This window comes from Ambystoma mexicanum, chromosome 8, assembly GCF_040938575.1.
Source record: "Ambystoma mexicanum isolate Mex_15411 chromosome 8, UKY_AmexF1_1, whole genome shotgun sequence".
Taxonomy (NCBI): Eukaryota; Metazoa; Chordata; class Amphibia; order Caudata; family Ambystomatidae; genus Ambystoma; species Ambystoma mexicanum.
In genome coordinates this window covers 559,987,846-559,999,141 of record NC_090929.1, presented here as the reverse complement: position 1 = coordinate 559,999,141, position 11,296 = coordinate 559,987,846, and the positions used below count along the sequence as shown (strand labels likewise).

The window sequence follows — 11,296 nt, the reverse complement described above, 5'->3', positions numbered from 1 at the left end:
GCCTATTGGTTTGATTGACCACTCCTTATACCAATGGGTGCTTCAATTGGCTCAAAGTAATTTGGGCACAATACACATGGGCACAACTAGGAACTGAAATGCTATTAAGGCAAACCCCACAATCACTCTTATTACGTTGCTCCAAGAACCCCACTGTATGACATTGTTTATGAAAAAATGCATGAGATGTTGACACACAGGTAATGATGACTAATATCAACAATAAGCCATTTGGTGGCTATGTCCAAGCATGTAATCCCAAGTTCCCGTGGAAATTCACATGCTTGGAGTGAAAGGATTGATAATGACACATGTTTGTGGTTTCGTGTTTTTCAGTTGTAACAGATTTGTTGAACTCCATCCTATTGAGAAAATACTAATTCTTCTTTTTTCCTTTGCCACCGAGGACTGTGCATAGCATGCAGCGTTCATCTCTTCTTTCTCATTGTCCTGGACGGGAAATGTCACCAACCCATGCTGATCCATACATTTTAGCTGCAGGCATAAAAGGGTCACTGCAGACCGGCTGCCAACAATACTGCGAAAAAGCAAACTGTCACATGAATAGCTGTATGTCATGAGGATGTTCTCAAAAATGACAGGTAACTCAGGCTCAGACACACATTTATCACTTGTATGGAATTAATTCCTGCCTACTTTTTTGCACTGAAAATTTTGCAAGGGTTCATCTTATCACTCAATTTGATGGTGTGCCTTTTAAACCAGTAAGAATCTTACCTTATACTATAATCTGCAAAAAATAGCTTTTCCAGAATATTGCCGCTGTACAAAATATAGCTGAATGCACTGTGCATGGTTTAAAAGAGCAATGATAACTAACAAAGAACACTGACACTATCAAAAAAACACAAAAACTACAACCCACCCCCTCTTTCGGCTAATATTTCCAAGGTGTGATTCCATTAATTCCATTAAATCCGGCTCCCAAGATAAGTCTTTCATTCAGTAGATGGCACATTATGGTTTTATTGGCACAGGTTCAAAATCACAGTCCAAATCCAACAAAAAGGAACCAAAAAAGTACATAGTTGAGTCTTTTAGTTTAGATTCCTTTTCTTTGTTTCTCACTTTCGCGACATTCATTTATTTATCCATAGTCTGATTTTTCCAAAAAACATACTCTTTGAAAAAAAAGAAAAACAGTAAAGTATCTGTAGGCATGGTTCATTTATATAAAAATATATTTTTCCAACAGATCATCTTCTCACTGAGTCCCACTGGTAAAGAAAAATAGTAGCTACCTGTCCTTTTTTACAGGTTTACTAATGGAATCCTGTTAAGGGAGGGCAGAAGAAAGAACAAGAAATAGTTACAACATGCACATCAATCAAAGTGAACGTAACATTATCATTCTATATTAGCTTTAATTATCTCAAACGCATTCCTGTATAGTATTTGCAGTCTTTAATAGCTAAACCAATAACGAAGCCCCAATATGTACAACACATTGCAAATGTCCTATGATCTGTATTTAACAAATGTATGTAGCAAATGAATTTTCGGAGCAGTTGAACATATTAAACTCCCTAACATGCGTGCTTTACAAACATTAAATAATAGGATTGTTAGTGAATATGGCAGTCAGAGCAGTTTGATAAATGACCACGGTTACACAGGCTGAGAATTCTTCCAGCTCACAAACCAACTTGTGAGTCAACAAGAAATGTTTTTTGATATGTTGGTACACATAAAGGCGAAGATCGATGGAGAATCACCAAGTTTTATTATTAAAATAAGTTGTACTCGCTGGCCTTTGTCTCTGCAGCGGGATCGTACTATTTTAGTCGAATTACCTGAGTCAAAGAGATATTTTGCATGAAAATATCTTTGTGAAACTACGAACTATTTATTTACTGCTGCAAATATTTTCGGCATCCACTTTTTTGCTGAAGTCAATGCTATAATTCATTGTTTATTAGTTATTATTCAGACTTTTTGAATAATTATTTTGGTTTACATAAAATGCTTACTCTTTGTAGACAAACACTGGTTTTAAATAACATAGAGGGACCATTTATAAAGGTGTTATTCAATGAGAAACCCCCATTGAAAATTACTCTGTAAATCCATTATTCGGCTAATGATAAATATCTCAATCAACCTTTTACGCTTTGTTCTGCTGGACTTCTAAAATCAGTATTTTTAATCATTTTAGAAACATGTGTATTAAACATACGAGTAAATGCAAACAATTGACCAACATGAATGCTTAATATTAGGGCCAAGTATGTAGTGAATACAGAAATGTGCATCAGCTTTGTTTTGGATGTTTTTCTTTGTTATTGTAGATTGTTTATTATTTTTGAAATGTTTCTATATAAAGAATGGAACTATGTAATATTTGCTCTATAATTAATGTATGGCAGAGTGCAACATCTGTATGCAAGCCTGTAAAATATGTACTTATTTAAGCAATACGACCCGTGCAGGAGTCAGGTGGGGGGGCATTACCAATTCATGTAATGCCCCAGGGCCCATAGTTACCGGCCCGGGCAATTCTGAGCCTGCCTAAATTCTGAGCCTCCCCATTGGCTGGGAGGCCACCACACCCCCTCGCCGGATACTAATATAAGCTAACTGTGACATAACTACTGACCAGTAATAAAATGTACCAGCACCCGGGTTGGGGAATACAGCCAATAAGGTTGCTTCTATTGTGGCGCTGAAGCCCACAATCCCAGCCTATATTCTAAACACCTTGAAGGTTGATACCTGATGCCGCCATCTTCCATCTATCCTCCCCTCCAGTCTTCAGTCCCTTTCCACCCCCATATCTCACTTACCTGATTCCTTTGGGAACTGCATCACCCGGCCACCATGGAAATGGAAGAGGGGCTCCGTGTGGAGCCCCAACAAAAAGACACTTCAACTATTTAAAGCAAGAGTATGCTATTTGGGTAATGAGAAGCAACTTAACATGGAGCAACGCAGGTGGATCCCCGGGTCCGCGCTTAGAAACCTCTTCGTATTAAGCCTGTTATAAATAACCTATCATATCATATCATATCAAATTAATTATTTCCTGAGAAAGTCTGGGTGTTGTTGGCAGTGGATATTAGGTTATGTAGTTTGTGTTAAACTAAGGCTCTGTTGCCTTAGTTTTAATGTGTGTACTTTGTTGTAGGGAACATTGATAAAGGGGGGGGGTGGTTGCTGTTTTGAATCAAGACAGGCATGGCCCAGATTTCTCTTCTGTGGCCTCAGAGTCTTATACATAGCATGTTATCCGACACAAACATTACGTGAAAAAGACAACAACAGTATGCAGAGAGGGGCACCTACATCCATCGGGTCCCTATGTCAATGTACAGATGGCTCATATTCAGTTCCCAACAGATGGGGAATGTGAATATGTTTTAGTCATGGTAGACACATTCCTGGGCTTGGTTGAGGCATATCCCTGCTGGAAATCAGCTACACAGGCAGTGGTATAGTTAATGGTTAAGGACTTTGTATCAAGATACATGTCATATGTAGACACATATATTTATATATATATTCACAACAAAAAAAAACTTTGTTGAGGGGACGTTATGGTTAAGTTGCCCTAACAAAAGCCTGTACACTTCACAAAAAAAACTTTCCCCCACCCCTTTATGCTTCAAATTAAAACTGAAAAACCCCTGAAATTCGACACTTATGGTAAATTAAGCCCCCAACCCTGACACCACCCCTGTGCACTGCTAACACCAACACCGAGACCATGAAAGATGTCATCTCAAATGTCAATGCTGACATCAATGATGACATCACTTACTTAGCCCCTTTCTTTCTACTCAAAAAGTGTGCAACATAGAAGAAGGACATAACAATATTATAAGTAGTAATAAGTAAATATGGAAACCTGAAGCTGGGAAAAGAAAACAACACATTTAGTAAGCATGTAGAATGAAGTGGATGGTACCATAAAAAAGAAAGGATGCCTCCAGCGTAATCACTTCACCGAAACTGGGCAGCCTGGAACGACAGTGGACGGACGCAGTAGGACGAAGGGAGATTACATCAAAAGAGTGAGTTCAGGTCATTGTTTTATATGGGTGAGGTTTTTTTTGTGGTATGTGGTGGAGAAATAATAATTTCTTTCTGTTGTTTTGACTCAGAAATGGCTAGTACTTTGGAGTGGCTGGAGGAGTATTTCCCACATGATGAAATGTCTGAAGACAGCGACAATAATGGTACACAGTGCTCTGCATATGCAAAATAGTGACCAGTATTGTAGAGGCATTCAATTCATGTATTTTTAAATTAACAGGCCAGGAAATAAAAGAAGAAAGGGCAACAAACGAGACAGAAGAAAACAGGATAAAAAGGATAGAGCAAAAAATGGCCATGTTGAACATCAATTTTCAAAGTTTATGGGAGACTGTGTGAGAGGAAAGGTTCGTTACCATTGCCCCACCTGCACCTGTCTGGCTTCTCCATTCCCTAGTTAACCATCCCCAAACCTGCAAGAGGAAAATAGAAGTTTTGACAAAGTATCCATCCCTTCTTCCCCTCACAAATCTTCCCCTCATAACCAGCCCGTTTTAAAACCAAATTCCCCCATATTTGTATCAGTGTCCTCTTCCTCCGCTGTTTCTTTAGATTGATGTGTGTGTATGTGTGTAGTAAATGGTTTTGTACAGTAGTTGTAGAGAATGAGTTTGTGTGTAAACGTTTTATTTTAAAAAGACGTAAAATGTTCGCGAACAGCGTGCCTGTTCGACCTATCCACAAGCAATGGAATGTGGGTGCTGTCTAATGCCAAGTAAGACGGATGTGATGTGTAACTGTAGCATCTTTTCAAATAGTGCGTACATAAACATAAAGGGGTGTCCAAAGGATATATTACCTCGGCGTAACACCTACAAACGAGATAATACATGGTCGTAGAACACACAAGTTGTCCGGAATGGGTGTAAATAAGTAAAAAGGGAGTGTGTGAAGGACAGTATAGCGGTCCATATTGGGTGCCGTCAAAATGGTGCCGTCGTTAGAACAGGCACGGTGGCCAGCAAGTTCGTAGGCATACAAAATGGAGTTGTCCTGAACAGTGAACATTGCATGCGTGCACATGCGCAGTGCAAATAAAAGGATTGCCAACATTGTGCCAGTTCCTAACTGTCCGTCTCACTTGTGTCGCACTTTGAAGTAGTTTGAGAACCCGAACACTGTCCGTAGGACACTTGTGTGCATGCGCATGTTTGATTCTTTGCATTTGCTATCCAGGGGACTTTTTTTAAGGGGGCGGATGTGTTGTGACCGCACCGACGCTGCGCGTGGGGACTAGTTTCCGCGGTTTGTGTGCTTCCGCAACACTAAAAATGAACTTGTAGAGACAAGGCAAACTATTGAGGAGGGTAAAAATGTAATGTGGTACATCCCAAACAATAGACCACCTTAGGAGTTGCTGTGTAAAATGTGAGTACCGCTTTGTAGGGATGAAGACGGTCGTGAGGCACACCCCTGCACCCCTTCAAAAGGCCACACCTCCGAGCGCATCTTCATTGTCCTTCTAGCTATAGTAGATAGAGGTGCGTTGCCTTTACTGCTGTAGTGACGAAAAGGAAAGTAATTGGTATGGCTTCAATGGCTGCGGTTGGGTCATTAGCCTCTGCACCACCCCCAAAACCGCCACCATCACAACCTCACCAAGGGCCTGAAGAGAGATGTATGGGTGAGGATGTAGAGATTGAGGAAGAAGAGGAGGAAGAGAATGAAGTGGAGGAACTCCGCACTAGGAGCACTCAGCGGGAGTCGTGGGTGTGGTGGTTGTTTTCCGTTTATGGGAACGTACCAAAAGCATGTGCGAACCTGGTGAAGTATAACCAGTGCGATGTGGTGTTGAGACGCGGGACATTTGGAGCATACAATTTTGGTACGACAACCATGAAGCGGACATTCGCAAGGTGGTGCCATGTGAAGAGCGTAGTCGTTTGAGTTCCTCCACAGCATCCTCGGAATCTGCTCCTCCCACCACAAGAGACACTCCTGTGGGGGAGTGCCTCCCTCCAGCTGCTTCACAAGCCATTTCGAAATGCTGTGGACCCTTACCTTTCAAAGGTGACAGTAGTGTGCACGTATTGTGACGCAGTACTCTGCACGGGGCAGAGTTTTTGAAGTGCTTTTGAGGCTACAGTCACCGAGCACCAGAAGATTTGCTCCTTACCTAAATAAACATCACCCGTAATATTTGTCTGTTGAGTTGCCCTTTCTTATCCCCATGGCTGGTGGCCCTTCCTTACCCTCCTTTCGCCTCTTCTCCTAGTGTGGCGAGTGCGGGCAATTAATGAACGTAAAAACAACATAAATGACAGAAAAGGCTCTTTATAGAGTCGCCTTTCTCAGTGTAACAATAGAACTATGAAGTGAAGGCCATAGACCCGTGTGGAGTTCAGCAAATATTTGCAGACAGTCGTAGAGGGGGAAAAAGGTAGGGTGCAAGCGGCGCAAACGCAATAAAGTGTACGTTGGGAGTAAGTGGCGGCTCTGAAAAGAGCCTTTGGTGGTGTGTTGTGTGGGTCAAAAACAGTGGAATGGGGAAAACGGATTGTCAGATAGGTTAGTGTGATTGCAAAAGAGGGCACAATGCATTTTGTTCATTGTGAAGAAAAATCTGATTACGAGCATATGTGAGGTGGACTCCATCTCTGCGGAAAATGAAACTGCTACTAAACAAAATGTTTTCATTGTGGAAAGAGCACATGCCAACATCTCTTAAAAAGGCACACAGCCTTATTCACATCCCGTCTCGCTTTCTCCATTTATGGACGAAATGCTGAAGAACGCAACCATTTTTGTCTTTGGGCAATAAGGGAAAAAAGTATTTGACAATTTGGAAAAATGCCCATGAGCTTCGCGAGTCCTTCCTTCATGGCAAATTGTAAAGAAATGCATGGCATAAACTGTTTCCTCCACAATGAATGATGAGTATTTCTGGAAGACGCTCTGTCTGTAAAGTAACACAGAGGTACCAAATCCACCCATCTCATGCCACGCACGCCATGCCAGTGCACCTCCACATGTGGAAATCCGAGATTTGTAGATAAACTGCAGCTTTCTGCATGCACCTTCAACCAATGTATCCATGAGTCTCCCACAATCCATATAATCTGTTGTCGAGCATGGAAAGCCATGGCTGTGTGGTGTCCTGTGAGGGAGAAGATGGTCTTACTAAAGTACGTCGGTCAGAACACTCCTATTGAACTTTATGGACCAATCCCTAGCTCCACTCATTCTCATTTACATGCGGCTCCACCCTTCAATTTCCAGTGGTGATATGTGCTAGCTGCTAAGTACCGCCATGTTCACAGACATGTACAGGATCAGAGCATGACGACGGTACATTAAAGTACTATTCCCTTTTTTCCCCTTTAAGGTAGCTTTTTTTTGCCCACATATCGTACAGACATGTGGTATTTTCTGTATTTTTCTGTATTTTCTGTCCTTGCTTTACTCGTGCAAACATTACAGAACGTTCTCTAAAGCAAGTCGTATGTTCCAAAAAAACACTGCATTTCCCAAAGAGGATAGCACAACACCATCTGCTTCAAAGTAGTGTGCATTGGTTGCAGCAATGTTATCGTGGCTACAAAAAAACATACCAACTCATAGGGCCTCATTACGACCCAGGCGGTAAGTTACCGCCTGGGCCGTGACTTTACCACCATGGCGTAAACTATGTTTACGCCATGGTGGTTGGCGGATTTACCGCCCCATTCCAACCTTGGCGGGGCGGTAAATCCCCATTTTCCCATTTTCCCTTCCCCATTCCCATTTTGCCCCATAGGGCATAATGGGAGTGGGGAAGGCGTTAATTACGCCACCGTAAATTACAGTGGCGTAATTAACATCAAGGTCCCTTAGCGCCATGGATTTTAACACCTGCTAAAAGCAGGTGTTAAAACCTCCATGGCGCTAAGGGACCTCGGAATCAGGCGGTAAGGGTCGGCGCTGTTTACGCCGCCGTAAAACCCTTACCGCCTGAGTCGTAATGAGGCCCATAGCATGAATGCACGCATGCCGCGATTGATGATGCACCTCCTGATGCTTTGATCTGGACAGAAAACAGAAGTGTTGTTCCATTGCACTCTCGGGAGTAAAGCAGAAAAAATAAATTTCGATGTTCGGAAGATGGTCATGAGTGCTTCAACCAACGGTGCCAAATCTGCCAAGTGGCAAGCACAGTAGTGCAAAATTACCACATGAGGCGTGGTCATTCGATGCATGTCTCTGCAAACTTGCAGAATTGCCGCAGCATTGGCATCATTGTCAGCACTCCACACCACCTCCACTCCTCGCACATCGAAATGGTGTGCCACATGCCTACTCTCAGCATAGTGTTGTAAGCCTTGCACAAAAATGTCTCCGAGCAGCAAAACCCTGACCCTCTGCTCCTCTGCCATTTCAGTGTGCGCACCATCTTTCGACACAAAAGACTAATGTGAACATCTGATTGGCTGATGCCTACAGTCGTTTTTGCCATGCAGGATTTGCTGTAGAAACCTGTATGTGACATGCCCTACCAGCGGACAAGCGTTGCCTACGTGCGGCATGTAACTCTTACCCAGTCCTTCCACTCTTTCTACAGCGGTAGCAAAGCGAGTCCCTCATTGGACGCAACTAAGCGGGCACACAATCATCCACCAATCACAAAGAACATCGCTAATTTTAACTCCGTCATCAACATTGCGCACTTCAAAATTACTGCTGATGATTCTTAATGAAAATCGCATACCATTGCAAAGAACCTACTTCACAAGCGACTGTGCAAGGATTGTGAATTTCGACGTACAGCTCCATGCATGTGCACATGCATCAGTATAGAGTACAGGTATGTACATTTTAATCAGAGTAAATGTGGAACCCTTATGATGTAAAATAGACAAAATAATGGTGGTAAATTTCCATAGGGAACACATAACAACGCTCCCCCTTTTAAAGTGCAACAATGCTGATTTGTCATTAACAAATCGCATGACCGCTTACTGTCCTCTGCATAACCTGTACATACGTTGCAAGAATGCCTATTAAGGCATAGCTCTCAACCATTTTTTTCTTAAAGGCGGGTGAAATCAGACGATTTTGGTTTTGGCGGATCCATTGGATGGAATGGCCGTGCAGGAGGCTTGGCGGGTGAGTCTGCCCTTTAGAAGGCGCATAACACCCGCCAAAAGCGTGTTAGTTGAGAAGTAGAATTTAGGGAAGACCTCAATTTTGTAAGTGAAAATGTTGGAGCTCTGGACTCTATACTGCCTAAAGTAATTCTACTTGCAATGTGATTGTATGAGAATAGTAATCGCTCCCGATTGTGATGCTCACATGTCCTTCGGAGGGTCTCCCCATTTTTGGACACTGTACAAAATGTTTGTCCATCTAGTACTTTGCCCTATCGCTTACAAACCTCTCTCCTATGCATACTACATTTTGTAAAGAACAAGGCATTTCCAAACCCTTAAAGAATGCAGTTATTGTGAAGGACTTTCAAGTACCATATTGAAAGTAGTAAGGAAAGAATGCATAGAGAGAAGTGAAATGTGCACGTGGACTGGGTTCAAATATGAAAGTTAAATCATCTGACGAAAGAAGTAGCAGGAAATTCTGCAGTATCATGACCGCTGCAAACACACAAAGTAATTGATATTGTTTTTTTAATTCACAGTGAAGACTACTGTCCTGAGAATCAACAGCATCTAGACTGCAGACGACATATCCGAAGAAACCTGGACATCTTGTACAAAGAAGTAAGTACAGTAAAACCTTGATATTGTAACTACACCTTAAAGAGGCTGCGTGGGTTATTTGTTTGTTTTGGGCACCAAAGCAAGCAACCATTTGTAAACCATTCTACCTACAAATATCCATTTATTCAACAAATAATAACAGGTGGAATGGCTGACAAATCCCTGTGTGTTTGGTACTGAAATAACATAGGGAATCCTTAGAAGGTTAGATTGTGAAAGTAAGTTGTGGTAGCATGTTTTTGGCATTTTGTTTGTTAATAATGGTAAAAGTAGGGCACTTTCTACTCTCATGTTAAAGCACATTTTACTAGTATACAAACAGTAAAGTAGCCTTACCAAATGATAGTTAGAGGTCACTGTGCGTTGACACACCATGCATAAGAGCTGCCCCATCACACTTATGCACACATGCATACAGCACACATACATTGGACAACAGACCAAAGTATACTTTTTTTCTCAACAGACACCAAAGAATGCCTACCAAAAAGCAGCTCCGTAGAAAAGAACGCAGAATTTGAGCAAATAAAAATAAAGGTGCCCAATGCAAGCATCCACCTGTTGTAGAGTTAGTGGAGAATCTTGGTACAAACCACTTAATGCAGTTGGGTAACATAGTAAAAGAAGTCTCAACTAACAAAACTGTGCGTCCTCCATCAAAAGTGTCACAAAACACAGAAATGTTGTGACAAAAACGGCTACCAGTACAGCCAACAATGTTCCTAATAATCCTGATAGTGTAAGGGCCTCATTACGACCCAGGTGGTAAGGGGTTAACGGAGCCGTAAAAAAGGTTGCACCGCCGTTAACCCCTTACCACCTAATTACGAGGTCCCTTTGCGGGTCCCTACCATAACAGCTGGTCTTGACCAGCCGTTAAGGATTGGACCCGCAAAGGGACCTTGGAGGTAATTACGGTACCGCAATTTGCCATTGAGCCCTATGGGGGCAAAAATGGGAATGGGGAAGGGCCAATGGTGAATGAGGAATTACCGTCCCATCAACCTTGGAATGGGGTGGTAATTCCGCCATCCACCATGGCGCAATCGTTAAAATACTGGCGTCAACCATGGCGCTAATAGCACCATGGTTAACGCCTGGGTCGTAATGACCCCTAAAGAATAACCCATAGTAAAAAATGTATTTTAGCAAAAATGTTTCCTCACAGAGTCCTTAAGAATGAACTAAGAAGAGGACCAAAATCATCCTCGCCCCTTAAAACGTACCGTAGAAAGTTAATTCTACAAGCACTCGTGGACAGTGCCATCCTTCTCAAAAGGAAGTTGTTCATATTAGTGTTGAAAAGGATGAAAGCATTAACAAAACTAAGTACCAAAATACAAATGAAACTCAGCAATAAACGGAATGTGAAGAAAAATAATTTTTTGCATGTTTGTGGTGGTGAATGGAGTTACACAACAAGCACAGAGCCATACTTTAATGAAGAAGCATACAAACAAAATCAAACAAACACAATTGCCATCCATAGCAGTGGACGAGCGTATGAGAAAATCAATACTGCCATCATGGAACAAGAAACACTGCTTACAAAA

At 42.0% G+C, this 11,296-nt stretch overlaps 1 protein-coding gene across 3 annotated transcripts in view; it reads right to left on the bottom strand.

Annotated features, from left to right (window-relative positions):
• Positions 1 to 967: 967 nt before the first annotated feature.
• The window catches only part of AJAP1 (adherens junctions associated protein 1), a 992,092-nt gene continuing 981,763 nt past the window's right edge, over positions 968 to 11,296 (bottom strand). For all 3 annotated transcript variants that reach the window (XM_069610263.1, XM_069610266.1, XM_069610265.1), the window contains one exon: positions 968 to 1,294. Coding sequence is in view for 1 of the 3 variants with exons in the window: in XM_069610266.1 (XP_069466367.1) it covers positions 1,273 to 1,294 (22 nt within the window). In the remaining 2 variants the exon portion in view is untranslated. The remainder of the gene's footprint in view (positions 1,295 to 11,296) is intronic.